The sequence below is a fragment of the Brassica rapa genome, chromosome A02 (assembly GCF_000309985.2).
Source record: "Brassica rapa cultivar Chiifu-401-42 chromosome A02, CAAS_Brap_v3.01, whole genome shotgun sequence".
In the NCBI taxonomy this organism is placed as follows: Eukaryota; Viridiplantae; Streptophyta; class Magnoliopsida; order Brassicales; family Brassicaceae; genus Brassica; species Brassica rapa.
Genome location: NC_024796.2, coordinates 21,468,912 through 21,486,882, shown reverse-complemented (window position 1 = coordinate 21,486,882; position 17,971 = coordinate 21,468,912). Strand labels below are relative to the sequence as shown.

General features: G+C 34.5%; 2 protein-coding genes across 2 annotated transcripts; both read left to right on the top strand.

The window, feature by feature from the left end:
* Nucleotides 1-3,578: 3,578 nt before the first annotated feature.
* LOC103848459 lies at nt 3,579-12,563 on the top strand. Its single transcript, XM_033284017.1, has 7 exons — nt 3,579-5,588; nt 5,868-5,977; nt 6,090-6,797; nt 6,883-7,162; nt 7,243-7,360; nt 7,458-7,524; nt 7,620-12,563. The coding sequence occupies exons 1-7, from the start codon at nt 4,953-4,955 to the stop codon at nt 7,735-7,737; spliced, it is 2,037 nt and encodes a 678-aa protein (XP_033139908.1). The 5' UTR covers nt 3,579-4,952; the 3' UTR covers nt 7,738-12,563.
* Nucleotides 12,564-14,730: 2,167 nt separating this feature from the next.
* LOC103848479 (DNA-3-methyladenine glycosylase 1) lies at nt 14,731-16,733 on the top strand. The gene is made up of 5 exons (XM_009125378.3): nt 14,731-15,233; nt 15,337-15,394; nt 15,484-15,567; nt 15,879-16,014; nt 16,147-16,733. The coding sequence occupies exons 1-5, from the start codon at nt 15,104-15,106 to the stop codon at nt 16,408-16,410; spliced, it is 672 nt and encodes a 223-aa protein (XP_009123626.3). The 5' UTR covers nt 14,731-15,103; the 3' UTR covers nt 16,411-16,733.
* The last annotated feature ends 1,238 nt before the right edge of the window (nt 16,734-17,971 follow it).

Genomic DNA, 17,971 nt, shown 5'->3' with positions numbered 1-17,971 from the left:
CCTCATTTAGCGTCTGAACGAGTTGAAGCGAGACAAGAAAGAGCTAACGTAAAAACAGAGAGACAAGAAAGAGCTAGACTGGTTCCCCTCCATAACTATCTAACCCAAGCATGCTAGCTGTAGGTCCGAGCGCCACGCAGCATCAGAATGGAGACTGGTGTAAGTTGATGGTCCATGGGGCGTAATCTTGTGTCCGATAGCTCATTGTATTGGCCCTGTTATTTGCTCTCGAAGCCATTCCTGAGCCGCAACAATGGCTTTAGTGATCACTTCTTCCGGGGTTGTTTCTTTGTTGTTGAAATGCGGTTGTTCCTGGCCAGCCATAGGGACCATAGGATCCCTACTGCGCCGCTGATCATGGCGACAACTCTCACTAGTTCGGGAGTTTTGCTCGCGCTCCTGGTTCTGATAGTAACGGTTCCTATGGTCCTCGTTCCTTTGTGGTGTAGGATGAATGCTAAGTTCTCTCTGTTGGTGTGGTAATTGATTTCTTCCCGGTGAGCTCGTAGATAGAGAGTGCTCCCGTGGGGTTTCTGAAGCAATAGATAATGCTTTTCTCTTCTCTGCTTTAGCTTTGAAGCTGTCGCGTAATTCATGACCGAGCCTAAAGCAGCAAGAGCAGTGTTTCCCAATATTTTCATAGACTAGCGTCGCTGTAACTTCATCACCATTTGGATATTCTATCACAGAACTTGTAATTAGTGGTAGACGCCCATTAACTTGGACCCGCATACGGACATCAAGAGACGAAATTTCTGCCTTTTCAAATATTCCAATATTTTTGTTTATGCTTTCGACAGTGCCTTCTCTCTATAGGTGAAGGGGGATGCCCTGGACTTTAATCCAAAAAGGGATGAGGCTGGGGAAATCCGGGGCTGTCATTTGCTCCCAGCGTTGAATGATGACCATCCATTTAGCATAGGTGTAGGGTCTTTTCTCCAGAATCTCAAGCAAGTTTGCTTCACTATCGAATTGAAATTGGAACATGCCTTGGCCCACGTCGGAGCCTCGAGGTCTGGTGCATGTGCTCCATTTTTCAGTAAAGAAAGGGATTAGTGACCAAACTTTTTGGAGAGAGGGGTTGGTGACTCTGCCCACAACCGTGAGCGAGTGCTTCTGAATGAGGTGCAAGTTGTCTCGTTCTTCCACTCGGACGCGGCCCGTGCACGGTGCTTGGTGTAAGTGTGATAGCATCCAAGGCCCAACAAGACACAAATGTGAAGGCCCAAGACAAGCCAAACGTCTCTCTTCTCCAACGGTCTTCACCAAAACAGAGTTTGTCGTCTTGTGGAACAGAGGCGAGTACGGGAGCTCAGCTGGAGCTTATCCAGAACCGTTTCGCTCCGTTACTTTGGTCATGAGCTGGCCGTCAACGTTACTTTACCTTTACAGCTATTGTATTCAAAGGATTCGAGATTGTTCTCTCGAGTCTATTTAATCTCCTTTGTATTGTTCATGAATGGTTAACGAAGATATTATTCAGTCAAAACCCTTATTGTGTTTCTCATATTCACATGGTATCAGAGCCATCTAAACCTTAACAGGTATGGCAGATCCAGTTACTATGTATCCGTTTCCGAGTAAAGTTCATGTCTTGAGCTCCGTCACACTCAAGCTCAACGACAGCAACTATCTTCTGTGGAAAACACAGTTCGAATCGCTCCTGTCCAGTCAAAGATTGCTGGGATTTGTCAACGGGGCGGTCACCACGCCACCAGCAACTCACCGTGTCACCAGGAACGATGTTGAAGTGGAGGAAGCAAACCCTCTCTTTGAGACTTGGTTCTGCTCAGATCAACTTGTTCGGTCATGGATATTTGGTACCCTCTCAGAAGAAGTCTTGGGTTCGGTCCACTCGCTCACTACGTCTCGGGAAGTCTGGGTCTCTCTAGCCGACAACTTCAACAAGAGCTCCTTAGCTAGAGAGTTCTCTCTCAGAAGAAGTCTTCAACTTCTGACCAAAAAAGACAAGACCTTGTCCGTTTACAGTCGGGACTTTAAGTCACTCTGCGATGCTCTGAGTGCGATTGGGAAACCTGTAGATGAGTCCATGAAGATCTTTGGGTTTCTCAATGAGTTTGGAAGAGAATATGATCCGATAACAACTGTGATTCAGAGCTCGCTAAGCAAGTTCCCGGCGCCTTCCTTCACTGATGTCGTGTCAGAAGTTCAAGGCTTTGATGTCAAGCTCAAGTCGTATGAAGAGATTCCTTCTCCAAATCCCCATGTTGCGTTTTCAACGGAGAGAGCTGATCAACAAGTGGAATACAAACCACAGGTTCCTCAATACAATCAAAACTTTCGAGGCAGAGGTCGTGGTGGTTATCGTGGTAGAGGAGGCTACTCAAGCAGAGGTCGTGGCTTCCCTCGGCATCAGAGCAACGTCAGAAACCAAGGAGGACGTCCTACTTGTCAAATCTGCGGTAGACTTGGACACACTGCTCTCAAGTGCTACAACAGATTTGACAACAACTACCAAGCTCATGAAGCCTTCTCCACTATGCAAGTAACTGATCGAAGGGAGTGGATACCAGACTCTGGAGCCACGGCTCATGTCACAGCGTCTGTATCTCACTTACAGCAAGCTCATCCCTACATGGGTAATGACGCAATCATGATTGGGGATGGCGCTTACCTTCCTATCACTCACGTTGGCTCTACCACCATTGCCTCCAAATCAGGTACAATGACACTTCACGATGTCCTCGTTTGTCCTGATATACAAAAATCACTCATGTCTGTATCTAAACTGTGTGATGACTACAATTATGGAGTATTTTTTGATGCCACTCACGTGTATGTAATTGATCTACTAAATGAGAAAGTGGTGTCAAAGGGGCCTCGCAGTAATGGTCTCTATACGTTGAAGAATAAAGAGGAAGCAGTCTACTTCTCTAACCGTCAAACAGCAGCGTCTGAAGATGTTTGGCACCTCAGACTTGGACATGCCAACTCAAGTGTTCTTCAACAACTCAAGTTATGCAAGGAGATTGTAGTCAATAAGAGCAGAACCAACCTCATTTGTGAGCCTTGCCAGATGGGGAAGAGTAGTCGGTTGCAGTTTAGTCAGTCTAAATCTCATGTGTCTAAGGCTTTGGAGAGGATACATTGTGATCTCTGGGGTCCCTCTCCCATTGTATCTAATCAAGATTTTCGGTTTTATGCTGTGTTTGTGGATGATTGTACTCGATTTTCGTGGCTTTATCCACTTCATAATAAAGCTGAATTCTATCAAGTGTTTATTGCGTTCAAGAATCTCGTTGAGAAACAGTTCAATGCCAAGATAAAAGAGTTTCAGTCAGATGGTGGAGGTGAATTCGTGAATCATCAACTGAAGAAGTATCTGTGTGACAATGGCATTCATCACATAATCTCCTGCCCATATACGCCAGAACAGAATGGACTAGCAGAACGCAAACATAGACATCATGTCGAGCTGGGTCTATCTATGATGGCTCAGTTACCAGTTCCTTTCCTTTTGCCATCGCCGAAAATCTTTTACTTGACATCGCAAGGGTTTTGTTAGATAGTTATTGTAACTCGAAATTTCTGCTGCAGAGAGTCTTCTGTATTGTGGGAGGAGGAGATGAACAAAGTGAAAAAGCTTCAGGGGAGCTTGCTAGTAAGGAATCCCTTTAACTAATTTATACAAACCTTCAGGAGAGGGAGCTTATAAGTTTAGCTTCGGTAATCACCGGAAACCAAACTAAACATCGCTGGTCCTACGCAAATGAGATCAGCAGTGAGGATCCTCATAATGGCCGAGCTCCAGTGAAGTTGTCGCCGGCAAGTTTTCTTCGGTGAGCCAAGAAACCGCTGGATAATAGAGGACTTTTGTATTTTCTTAACTCTTATTTAGTGTAATTCCTGCCTATGTTGACTTTCAGAAAATCATTTATTAAATATTTTTTTAATTCTTTCTTTTAGATCCATGATTCTATCAAGTTCTCAATCATAAAAAGAAAATATAGCAAACTATCTGTTCCAATTTACAATAATCCATTGATCCTTAAGCTACGCAGTGGATATGAATTCCATCAATAGAATTGAATCTGTCGTATAAACTTGCATAAACATAATTAAGTCTAATCTAAGTAGGAAATTCAACCAAATTGAATCCCTTAATTGGAACAAGTCTTCAAAAGTTTGAATTTTTTTAAATATTTAGTCACATATAGAAATGAATCTTAGCTGGCTCATTTGTTTGAGGCAACCCATTAGCAAATTAACAATTAGCCTTTTGTCTGTAATTCTTGTTTTAAGTACTTAACTAGTATACTATATTTTAAATATACACGAACTTGGTATAAAATCCAATAAAAATACATATATCTAGTTTTCTTCAATTCAATGTTGGAAAGAAAAAAAAGATATCATGTAAAAAAATCTGAGACAAAACTACACCGCATTTAATCACCCATTGGAAGATAAAATAACCATTTCAACTCACAGCTAAAACCTTTTATTAGCACTTTAATTAGTCAAAATATTATCTATATAAACAGATCGAATGTAGAGAGCAAGTCGTAATACTCAACTTCTTCTCGAGATATTATCATTTTTGATTCTCTCCCTGGCTGTTTGATAATCCTCTGTTTTCATTGTTTCTGTTAACATAACACTAGTTTTCAGAAAGTCAATCTCTAATTATATAACTTTTCTAATAACTCGAGAAACAGAGGAATTTAAGAAAAGGAATGATTTTTCTTAAGATCATTATTATTATTTCCAAATATATTTTTCAATTTGTTCGTGGAACACACTGATTCATTTCCACCCAATTTTTTTCTTTTGAATGATGTAAAATTTTATTCATCAAAAAAAGCCATTTGTTACATCAAGTGCATCAAATTTTAATTTCAACTTATTTCAGTTATAGTTTTCATCTTTCGTTGTTGTTGAGTGTAACAAAACAGTGCAACTGTTGTTTTCCTTATCTTTCGTTTGAAAAAATGGCGTCTTTGGAAATGGTTTCGACAAAGATGTTCGAATGTGTCCCGAGTGATCGTAGCAAGGAAGAAAAGGATCTCAAAGTTATAGCCAGAGATCAATCCGAAAATTTTCGTGTCTTTCCTGTGGATGATTCTGGAAGTAAACAAGATGGAAATGAGGTTCTTGAATGTTCTTCAAGAACCTCTGTTTCCGAAACAGAGGAAGCTCAACAGATTATTTCTTCTCCAGAGACCAATTCAAATGCGTTTTATAATCTAGTTGAAACAGAGAACCCGTCAAGAAATGAGATCATCATGGGAGCTTCTTCTCTGGTTCAGATTTGGGAAGCTAGGTCGCGACCGTCTAGCCCGACTCGAAATCATTTCTTCATTGATAGCTTATTTTTTGAGTCTCTCAATGACGAGGCAAGAAACAACGGTGAAGAAGTAGATTGGTGTTTACAGTTAAACATATCAGATTCTTGTGAGAAGGAGAGAGAATCAAGATGTTCACCTCCGTTGGTAAGGATAAGAGGACGACAAGCATTTGAAGATTTCTTGATGATGATTCTACGTGAAAGGAAAAAGTATCTCAAATGGATCGCTGGTCTCACCGCGGTTTCGAAGTTCTCACCTCGTGGATGCGAGCGTCTTCAGGTACTTTTATTTGATCAATATAATAGTGTTGAATTACACTTGATGAATGCTAAAAACCGATTGAGACAAATACCAGTTCTAGGTTTATTTAATAATTGTGTGAATGAATTTACAGCTTTAAAATCCGTATTTATACTACGTACACCTTAACAAAGATGGCATTTTACTAGTGCAGTGGAGTTTAAGTGACTACTAGAATCAATAAATAGATTGCAGTTTTGATGAGGTTTGGTTACTTTTATTTACCAGTTTCTTTTTGTTGTTGTTGTTGTTGTTTAGTATATGCTTAGGATCAGATCTTTTGAAAGGTGCATCGCTATGCAAGAAAGACATCTGTTTAAATCATCAAAACGGTCTTCAAGAGGGTCAGGTGTGATGAATAATCTCAGGTGCTACAAGCTTATTAGTAATGTTATTCAGCTTGTTTTTATTGCAGTTTTTTGAAGAGCTTTGAACCAATCTATATTTGATTAATCAGTTACAATCACAATGCAATGATAGGTACAAGAAAAATATCGGGCAGCCGAAAATCGCCAATGAAGCTGTATTGAGTGAAGATACAAGCAACAAGAATGGGTTAAAGAAACATGAAACTGAGAGGAAATATACAGAAGAAGGAGAAGGGTCAGGAGAGACTACAGAGAAAGGTATTGTAATGGGAAGTGTAGAAACAAACAATACATTGAGTATCGCGGAGAAAGTGAACCTGTGGGACTCTAAGGAGAGAAGCAATATGGGGAAAGCTAAAAACGAGGGAAAAGCTGCAAGAAGCGGTATTGATGTGGAGGTCACAGAGGTAATCGATATAGAGACTGATGGATATAGACTCAATCCTCAAGACGTTACATCAATGATTAGTTTGGAGAAAAGGAAGGAAGAAGAAAACGCGAGCAGAGTATCTAGAGAGAGGCATACTGATGAAATGTTTTCAAAGGACGATGGAGAAACGTCGAAAGACAAGAAGCTAGAAGCATCAGAAACATTGTGTCTAGTCCTTGAGTCACCAAGATTCCTAAATAGTTGGGTTAAACATGACATGGAAGGCGAAGATGAATATGAAGATTACAGTGGAGAGAGTGTGAACTATGATTGGGTTAGCCACATATCGCGACCACGGAGTTATTGGGACGATCTAAGGAAAGAGAGGGAGCTGGAGATCATAAAAAAGCTTTCAAAGAAAGATGATATTTTTCAGAAATTAATCAAGGAGTATTGTTATATGATCAATTCTTTTTTTTTTTTTCTTAACTCGTTTAAACTTTTTGATTTTCTAAGCTTGTGATTGATTGTGCAGAAGGACAGTTTTTAGCTTCCTGACAAGCGATTTTCGGAAAAATATTGAAAAAATTCTGATCTCACGGCCACAAAAAGGGTTAGAAGTAAAAGGCAATCATGTGGATGGAGAAGCTAGTGAGGAGTGCTCAGCAGAATACCAAGAAAAAGAAAACGAAACAGAGAGTGTGGATCTTGAAAGTGTAATTGTATGTGATGGTTTCAGCCAAGACTCAGCGATGAAAACGTGGAGCTTCGAAGATCATGAACCCTACCTTAAGGATCATGAGAATACCTCCTCTGTGAGTTTTGCTCTTCTTTTCTTCTTCTTAGGTCAGTATGGTTACGTGTTAGTGAAGTAACAGATTTATGTTTCACATAGGAAACACAGATGGTATGTGGTCTCATGGAAGAAGTTAAAAAGATGCAAAGAGAAATGCTCGAACTAAAAGGCTTTGTCAAATCTTGCGTCGATTTCCAGAAATTCAAATCAGCTTCAGGTGTGCAAGCCTTTACAAGTATTCTTAATTAGTTCATATAAAAACCCATCAAGCCATTGAATGATGTAACTGTAACTATGAGTTATCTCAATCTCAGTTTCAGATTCTGTACAAGGAAATTGTTCTGTCTGCTTCGAGAAGCCTATAGACTCGCTTCTATATAGGTACGTTGTTTATGTATGCTTGTTGAACCTGATAATGATTCCGTCCAAACGCAAAAGCTGTAACAGAATCGCGATTTCATTTTGCACTTTTGCAGGTGTGGACATATGTGCACGTGTCTGAAATGTGGCCATGAGCTTCTATGGAGTACTAAGAAATGTCCGATATGTATGGCTCCAATTATAGATGTTGTCAGAGCATTTCTTGATTCTTAGGGCTCAAAAAACAAATGATATAGAAAATAAAACTAAAACTTTACTCAGTATTGTAAATTATCAATAAGGTGAAACAATCTGATTATATATACTAAGCAAAGTATTTTTTGTTGTTGCTATGTTATTAACTTTTCATGTGTATAATAAGACTGGTGCTTCAGTTGATGATTTACGTCATTAAAATTAATGTGTTGGCTAAAACCGTTGCAGAAAAAAACATGAAAATGAGAATTAAGGGACCCGTTTGTAACGACTAGAGATGTAAATTGGATAGAGACAAAGTTTTTTTGATTGCCCAACATCGGTTGGACATATCTCTTGAAGAGTTTCTTTCAGAGTGACAGAAAGTAAATTTATGCAGCCTGGAAATCTAGTAATCACCCACATTTAAGCATATATATGTTCATATATGGCAAAAATTTGTCAAAACTAATTAATGACAATATACATATACAAAAGTATGTTTAATTCACAGATTAAAACAATAATAAATCACAATAGAAGCTTTTTTTTTTTTGGAACTCTCACAATAGAAGCTACAAGTTGTTTTTTTTTTGCTAAAATAATAGTTATAACCTATCATTTTTTTAAAAGCGATTCTTAGCATTATTCATAACCAGACCACATGAGTGAAAAGTGTTTCTTTACATCTTTCTACAATATATATTACTATCATGCAAGACTATATATATATATATATCATTATTAATATATTGAAGAAAAATAGCATGGTATACGTATATGGGTCCGTATACGGGCAACAAAAAATTGTTTGGCCGAAGAAATGAATTAAGCAAATGAAAACTATTTTAATTAAGCTAAAACTATTTTAAGCTCTATGTTAACCAAAAAAAAAAAAAGCTCTATAGAAAGGAAACGAAACGCTTTTACAAATATTTAATATTTCGTTTAAATGTTAAATCAAGTCACAAAACTTTATTTTATATGGTTTGTTGATTAACACATGGGATGTCTCCTCCTCGTGATTCCATTTAAAGAATCACATCCCATATTTTTTTCTCTCACCTGGCCTTTTAGTAATATTAGCATATTATCTTCTAATAAGACATCAAACAATATTAATAAATAATAATTAAAGGAGACTACGGTCTATTAAGAAGAACAAGAAAGAGTTGACGTTTGAAGAGACTTCGGTTGTTCGGTTGTCATCCCACAAGCTCCAGCTTGACTTAAAATGATTTAACTTTTTTTTTTTTCCGTCAATTGATTATATTAAACACCGGATGAAATACAAAAGCCGGCGGAACACGTTGATATCTCCGGAAACAAAAGTCCATAGGAAAGACACTAAAATCCATACGAGGGCACCAAAGACCAAACTACAACATAACTTATATAAACGCAAATTCTTACAACTAAATCTTCCTACAATCCTTTAACAAACTCATAGATAGTAAAGTCAAGGCCAAAAATAATCACAAGACCACATTCAACCAAGCTGATAAGTGGCAAAAATGACTTAACAGAACCGAAATCACCTGAACTTCCTGTCTACGATGAAAAGCCAGAACCACGCCGAATAGCACCACACACACACCGACCCCAAACCATGGGTCTAAGAACCAAAACACCCGGGACCAACCCCCCTACAAAACTGCAACTTCATCCGATTGAACCAAAACCTCAACCTCTTTATACTGCTTCAATCATCCAAGAAGAAGCCACCGAGGAAACCAGAGATCAGCGAACAAACCAGGAAGGAGACGAACTCTTATTAAAAGCTGCAGCAAGGACTCCTTCACAACTGGAAATGGAGAGGTGACACCAACCAACTTCTTCACAACAAGGATGCTAAACCTGTTCTGCTCACGGATTCGTCATTAACGCCACTGCCGTACCGACACCAAGAAGAGACTAAAACAGCCAATCTATAAGGTAAAAAGGGATTCAGAGGATATAACCTCTCCGTTGAGTAGATAAGTAGGCAAAACAGGGGAGATGAGCCAAGATGGAGAGGAGCATCAAAGCACATCTGAACCTTTGAAACCCAACGGGTCAACACCACCACACGAAGGAGACACTCTCCACACGCCCCTAGCCACATAACTAACCCACCCCGGAACAAGGAAGATCTAAACCGCAGGAAATAGCGATTGACATATAAGCTAAACCGAAGACAAGACACAATATTACCAGATCGAAATTACTCTCATATGAAACCCTTCCTTCTCGACTCCTTGCAGCATCTCGCTGCTACTCCAGCAACGTGACAGAAACTGTCTCACCGTTGTAAATCCACCAGAAAATCCATGGAAATCCAGAGTAACTCGCATCTCGACGACGTGTGAAGAAGAGAAATAGAGATGGGTAACAGAGATACATATAACGTAATAACTTTTTCTAGACCACTTAATTTCGTGATTATTCTTTTTCTGTTAAATTTCGTAATTATTCTATTATCTAGTCTATGATGTGTCTCGCTAATTCGTTCTAATAAAACCTTTTTGTATCTAAAAAGAGGATTTCCGACCTAATTATAGAATATCTATTCTTCTGAATTTGTGAAATAACCGTATACATATTGTGCATTTGCGTACATATAATTATTGTATCCGATCAATACACGAATAATTAGTGTTTCATAATAATATGAATCGAATATAACTGTTTTAATCTTTTGGATATTTGTTTTGTGTTAATCCTTAAAAGCTTTTATTCTGTAATTCTGAAGGACCATATAAAGGTTTAAATGTAAGCTTTAGCTAGCTAAAAGATGAGATTCTATCAAAAGCTGGAAGCTGGTCCATTGGTACACAGCTTGAAACTTGGGACCAATTTCATATTTATATTCTTATAGATATACCATATTTGTGTTCCTCTCCTCATCTATTTGTATTTAGTTATACCATCTTAATATTTTATTAGTCTTTTATATTCCAGAGCGTAAGGGCTTTGAAGCCAAATGCAAAAATTGTTAGTTGATGATATATAAGTGGTTTTTTTTTTTTGTAACACGATGATATATAAATGGTTAATGAGAATAATTATTACTCGAGATCATCCATCTACTTTGGGTCTTAACTTCATAAATCTGTGAATGTATATTTAATGTTTTAGTTGAAAATTATTTGTAGAGAATAATAATATGTACATGGGTTGAGGAATGATAGGAATTAGAGTTGGAGGTAATAAACAGAAAAATGAAATATTTGATTGTGAAGCGAAATTGTCAAGCTGGATCTTTAATGAAAGGTCTCTCTCAAAATTAAAATAACTAAGGCACTTGCAATATTAATAGTAACGGCAAAAGTGAGAGAATGACATTTCTTCTTCTCGCTGACAAATTGCTAATTGCCAGTATAGTTCATATAAAGTTTATCAAAACCGAAATGATAACGAATCATAATAACATATACTTAATCATTTCTGTTCATAAGCATTAGTACGTATTACACTAATACTATACTAAGAAATCTATAAGTATCTGGTGATAAAAAGATTTTGTGGTGAATGGTGATCTAATAGCTCTTGAGAGTACTAAGGATCACTAGTTGTTTTACCTAGGATAAATGAATTGTATATCTTAAAGGCGATATTATCAATAATTGACCTTAAGAGAATTATGAGTGAACATTTAGAAGGTTAGAATTTATATATATACTATAAAACAAAAAAAAAATGTATGCATAAATCTCAGATAATTAGTGAAAATCACATGCATTTTAAAAACAATTGACTTCAAATAATGGTCAAAACTTAAATGATATACATAACACCATTAGTTGTTTAAGAATACATCAAATACTAAAACCTAAAATTTGTTTTATAAGATCCTAAAATTTGTTTATGTTAGTTTAATAAACTTTTCTATGTTAAGAATTGTCTTCCTAATTTTTCTTTTAAATGATTATGTATTGAATATAGAAAGTTTAAATGCTTCTTAAAATTTAAAAGACTCTTTAAAACATTTCAAGCAGTTTACAACAATTTGTGAAATTAAAATTGTTGAAATACTTGAGAACGTCTTCACAAAGATAACATAATATGAAACAGTTCTTTTTATATATATATACTAGGTATTTTGCCCGCACATGCGAACATAATCATTTTACTAATAATTATTAATATATGTATTATGATTTAAACATGAGGATAACTTATTCTTAATCATTTTAGTTTTCTTCGATTTTTATTTTGGTCTATGTCTCCCTAAGACAAAAAAAACTATAAAAGCATGAGATTATAAGAGCATAATTACATATCAAATATTCTACATAATAAAATAAATTAAGAATGTGAATTTTTGGTCTCTCTTAGTCTACTTTGTATTTTTGAATCAGAAACATGTATTAAATTACCAAAAACACTAAAAAACACAAAATACAAGCAAGAACAAAGTAAATAAAAAGTACATAAAAATTAAAGTTCGATGATAATTTAGAAGAATTTTTTTTTGAAAACGAATTGAGAAAATGACAATATTTCATTGGTTTACTTGATCAATATATACACATTGACTTATCTTAATATTTCATAAGTTTACTTTTAATAAAAGAAAATAGATAATGATAGTTTTATTATTAAAGTTAAAATATGGTTAATTATATAATGATAAATCTAATTATTAATTAAAAATATATATATTTTAGTCGTTTCATAACATGATTACATATGCAACTCTCTAAACTTAATATCAAAGCATATTTTTCTTATAGATTAAACATACACGAGAAATAACTACAGAATTAATTCATAATACTTAATTCATAATTCCAAACTCCATGTAACAAAACCGACTTGCTCCTAGTCTTTCAAACTCAAAGAAAGAAAAAAAAATAGAATTCCAACTAAAAAAAATATCAAAAGTACATAAATATATATGTCAAAAACTATAATCGAGACAATTTAGAATGAATGAGAAAAATGAAACTATAAAATTTTAAAACATCTTACATCGTATGAAAATAAGAATTGGTCCTAACTTGTGTAAAATAATTATAGTTGTAATTCCGGTTTGAAAATTTGAAATAGTTTTATATTATTTAAATTAATAAATTAATGATTTATGCTAAAAACTAATAAGAATCTCGTGAAAGTTAAAATAATTATAATCATATTCCAATTAGAAATTTCGAAATATTTATATTATTCAATTTTAATGAATTAGTTAGAAAGTTTGAAATATTTATATTATCTAAATTAAGAAACTGATTATTGAATCTAAAAACTAAATAATAAGAATATGACAAATAAGCAAAATTAGCTAAAATCATAGAGAATGTGACAAATCAGCAAAATCACTTCATAAATAATAGTATACTAGAGCTTGACCCGCGCATCCGCGCAGGTGTTAGTTTTTTGATAAATGAATATTTATTTGTATAAGTGATAATATATATTTTAAAATTTACCCGTTTAATTTTTTTTAATATGACATTTATAAACACAATAATTTTATAGTTTATATTGAGTAGTTTTATTTTATCATGTAAACCCTTAATTATATCATCCATTTATTTAGAATACGACCTGTAAAATCACACAAATGTATTTTTATTTTTTATGGATCAAAATTTTATGATTATATATAATGAAATTATTGTATAAACTGTTTTTATGGATCAAAATTTTATGATTATGTATAATGAAATTGTTGTATACTATTTATTATGTATATGTGGAATTAGTAAAATAATTACCGTATAATGTATGTAATTACGAAATGTATATATGGAATTAATTATTTTTAAATACACATATGTATAATAAAAAGGAAAAGACAAAAAATATTAAAAGTTAGGTTTATTAATTATTGTTGCCATGATTTTTTAGTTAAAATTTGATTTTGGAAATATATTAATTGAAGAGAAAAGACAAAAATCCTAAAAGATAGGTTAATTAATAACTTCAGTGGCATGCCATTGTAAATATAGTGGAAAACTAAGGGATAATCTAATTTTGTACTCCTATTTTAATAGATTAGACTAGATCTGGATCCGCCCGACCGGGCGGGTGTATTTTTCTGTTTACGTAATGCAATTAAAAATTTTCACACCTTATATAATGTATCAAATTTTTATACAAATGATGACAAAAATACATCACATAATACAAATATTGTTGTAACATAATTTGATCACACCGTGGCATTTCTAATGTTTTACCTGTTATTTATCTTAGATCATCACTTAATCATCCTGATCTACTTTACTAAAATTCAAAAAAATACAAAGAGTAGAACTAACAGTTTGATCAGCTAAAACCATTTCTAATGTTTCATCAGCGTAAGGTGGGTTTTGTATCCCTGAGTGAATCAGTTTTACTTGAACATGCCACACTTCCTTAAAGGGTTTAAGATCGCTGATCAAATGAAATCTTTTGTTAGCAGACATGATTTTTTTGTGAGGTAAGTCGTAAAAGAATGTGTAGAATGAGTTTGTACTCGGATAGAATATATAGTAGAGAGACAATACCCTAGTTGAGAATAAATATCTTTGCTTATTTTGCAAGGCAATATTAGGTGAAATAAATGAAAATAATATTTTGTTGATTATGTTTCTTGTTTTTGAAATTATGGTAAAATCTTAATGGTTATGATTTGAAATAGGAAATGATAAGATTTTATGCTTGTTCCGCAAGTGTGTGGGTCAATTTTTTTAACGCAATACAAAACGCTAAAGTTGAGGAAATATCTTAACCACCCTCGTAAGGCATCTCTTGTTTGCATTAGTATGCAGAATATGTTGTTGAAATTCGAATATTATGTTTATTGTTTAGTAGTTATGGATCAAATTATATATATATATATATTCCTTGTTCCGAAATTGAAGGGGAAATCTTATTTAGAAACAAATTAGTAAATTCTGCAAATATTTCTATGAACCGCGCACCCGCGCAGGTGTTAGTTTTTTTTATAAATAAATATTTATTTGTATAAGTGATAATATATATTTTAAAAGTTACCTGTTTAATTTATTTTTAATATGACATTTCTAAACACAATAATTCTATAGTTTATATTGAGTAGTTTTATTTTATCATGTAAACTGGCCTATACCAAGAAGCCATTTCCCAAATCAATGGTCGTCCAGTTCTTCAGCCAAAATCGAACCAAGTTCCCACTTTAGACCGACGCAACTCACTCAAGAAATCTCCTCCTAAGTCTTTGATACATCCCATTGCATCAAAAATAGCCTCACCAAGACCAATATCCCTAAACTCTCCACCTTTGTCTCCCAACTCAAAACCCATAAGAAAACTGGCCTATTATGAGAAGCCTAAACCGGCTGCTAAACCGGTAAAATTATCAGAGCGCACTGATGGTGGCTGCAGAGAGGTTAAGTCCACGGTGACTGTTCAGAAGCAACCTGGAAGTATAGCTGCTGCAAGAAGAGAAGAGGTTGCTATGAAACAAGAAGAAAGAAAGAAGAAGATCTCTCATTATGGTAGGGTGAAATCCGTACTATCAAACGAAAAGAGCTTAAATGTTGAACATGAGAAGAAGAAGAGATGCAGTTTCATCACTACAAGTTCAGGTTTGTAAAAGTTACTTGTTCTGCAAGAAAAATTAATTTTCTTTTTTCCATGCCAAATCAATATTTGATTAATTGGATCTAAGATCTTAGTTTGCTCTGACAGATCCAATCTATGTGGCTTACCATGATGAAGAATGGGGAGTTCCTGTTCATGATGACAAGTAAATAAAATTTTCTTTCTTTTATAAAGAGAACAAAAATTTCTTATTAACTGAAACTAATTAAGATTACTGTTGAAATCTTTTCACAGCCTATTGTTTGAGCTTCTGGTGTTAACCGGAGCTCAGGTCGGATCCGATTGGACTTCGGTTTTGAAGAGAAGAAACACTTTTAGGTAAGAAAATTTAAGATACCCACAAAATGAAAATGATGTTTTTGGTTATAAATTTTGCTTTTCAAAAAAAAAACTGAATGTAAAATTTTATTCAAATCAACCCTGGTAACAATAAATGCATCTCATTTTTGACGTCTTGATTATAGGAAGCAGAAGTTGTAAAATACAGCTTGATGATCCAATTCATCGTATTTTTAACTTAAAAGTCGTGTTGTTGCCGTGAACCATAGTTGAAGAGTGTCGTTGTGCTTCCTATTATCTTGCTCCTCTCTGAAACTTTTGGTCTAAATTTGTAACCTTTGGTTTTACAGAGAGGCTTTCTCTGGTTTCGAAGCAGAGTTGGTCGCAGAGTTCAACGAGAAGAAGATACAGTCGATAGTCAACGACTACGGAATTGGCCTTAGCCAAGTCCTTGCAGTTGTTGACAACTCTAAACAAATTCTCAAGGTATATATTAATAGAGATTGATAAAAATGTTTTTCTTTTTGTTGCAGTTTTATTTGCAAAAACATATTAGAAGACTTGATCTTACAAAAAAAATATAACTAGACGAAAAAAATTCATCTAAAAAAATTGCAGGTGAAAAGAGATTTCGGATCATTCAACAAATACTTTTGGGGATTTATGAAGCACAAACCGGTTACCACAAAATACACATCTTGCCAAAAGATTCCGGTTAAGACATCAAAATCAGAAACCATAAGCAAAGACATGGTTCGTCGCGGGTTTAGATTCGTTGGTCCGACAGTTATACATTCGTTGATGCAAGCCGCCGGGTTAACCAACGACCATTTGATCACTTGTCCGAGACATCTCGAGTGTATGGCCAAGGCTGCTCTATAGGCAAAAAAATATCATTGTTGTTCACATTGGCTTTATTTATTAGTTTTACGTAATCAAATAATATTGATGTGTTATTATCCATGTGATATATAGATTTGAGATCCTAACTTTAGGTATTGATTTTTGTACAAAAGTATGTGTGCGTGTGTGATTGTGCTTTATATTGAATATATGTGTGTATTTGGTTTATAATTATTTAATTTGGTTTCTGAGGATAATAGTTTGTGGGATATGAGGAATATTGTACAGAAGAGAGACAGAGCATGTGCACTAAGTTGGGATGCATTGTCATGTGTTAGATTATCAATGGACTTTTTATACTTTATTCTCTTTTTATGACAAATTTTCTTTAGCGTTTGAGTTGGAAGATAATATGAAAAAGCTTTGTTAGACCCCATCTAGTACAAAAATTGATGCATTCTTCCTCCCGGAAGCCTTATCATCTTGAAATTCGTTAAAGGAACTCACACCATTTATAAATTTCTTATCATTTGTTACAGCCTTATTTTAGTTGTGAAAAAAATGTAATGTTAATTCTTTGATATAGTAAACTTGTATGATGTATACAAAGGGTGTGAATGATCGCCATAAGTGGTACAAGACAAAAAATGCTGGTATTACTATTACATTTACAAGTGAAACATAAAACTAGTAATTTATAAGAATATTTTTTCTATTTGTATGATGCTTTGCGGCCTAGTCCTACCGAGAAATTCCCAACCGACTAGAGGAGGGAAGTATGTTGTTCATAAATCATAATAATACGATAGTTCCGTCGAGATGAAATATTTGAACATATTGTATAGGGGTGGGCACTTTTCCGATATCCGAAACCGCACATGAACCCAATGCGAAAAATCCGAGCAGAAATTTGAACTGAAGTAGCAAAATATCTGAATGGGTATTAAATTAGAAGAGATTGGATATCCGAACCCGAACATGTAATATCCATCCTATTCAGTTTGATTAGATATGTCACTGCGAGAGGTGCTTTAGCAACTCGACTGAAAAGGCGTTCCTCGGAGTCATGACTCGAGCACTTGTCTAGAGAGGCACGGAGCGAACCCGAATGGATATCCAAAGATAACCGAACATATATATATATGTATAATTAACCATATATTTATAGTTTGCATCTCTTATTTTATATAAAATATTTATATTGATACTACACATACTTTAAGTTCATATGATATACATAAAATTACGGAGAAAATGATTTGTTACTCACTTAAAATGCATGTCAAACTTTTTATTTCAAAAATTGGCAAAAAGTTACATCCAAATTTTAAAAACAACAACCAAAGTAATGTCTTTTTAGTTTCAAAATGTTACGTCCAAATCTATTAATCATTCAATCTATTAAAAATAAAAAAATAAGTGAAAATTTTATTTTTAAATACAAGAAATTTGAGAAATGATTTTTTTTTTCAAAATCTAAATATCCGAACCCGATTCAGAATAACCGAACCCGAACTAAAAATATCCGAATCTGACCCAAAGTACAGAAATACCCACACGGATTCTATATTTCTATACTGAAATACCTAAAAATCTGAAA

Excerpts from the sequence above, each read along its gene's own strand:
- LOC103848459 (XM_033284017.1), top strand. The coding sequence starts at position 4,953 with ATGGCGTCTTTGGAAATGGTTTCGACAAAGATGTTCGAATGTGTCCCG. Across the intron at positions 5,978-6,089 it reads GGTGTGATGAATAATCTCAG|GTACAAGAAAAATATCGGGC; the intron begins GTGCTACAAGCT and ends ATGCAATGATAG. Across the intron at positions 6,798-6,882 it reads TTTCAGAAATTAATCAAGGA|AAGGACAGTTTTTAGCTTCC; the intron begins GTATTGTTATAT and ends TTGATTGTGCAG.
- LOC103848479 (XM_009125378.3), top strand. The coding sequence starts at position 15,104 with ATGAAACAAGAAGAAAGAAAGAAGAAGATCTCTCATTATGGTAGGGTG. Across the intron at positions 15,234-15,336 it reads TTTCATCACTACAAGTTCAG|ATCCAATCTATGTGGCTTAC; the intron begins GTTTGTAAAAGT and ends TTGCTCTGACAG. Across the intron at positions 15,568-15,878 it reads AAGAGAAGAAACACTTTTAG|AGAGGCTTTCTCTGGTTTCG; the intron begins GTAAGAAAATTT and ends TTGGTTTTACAG.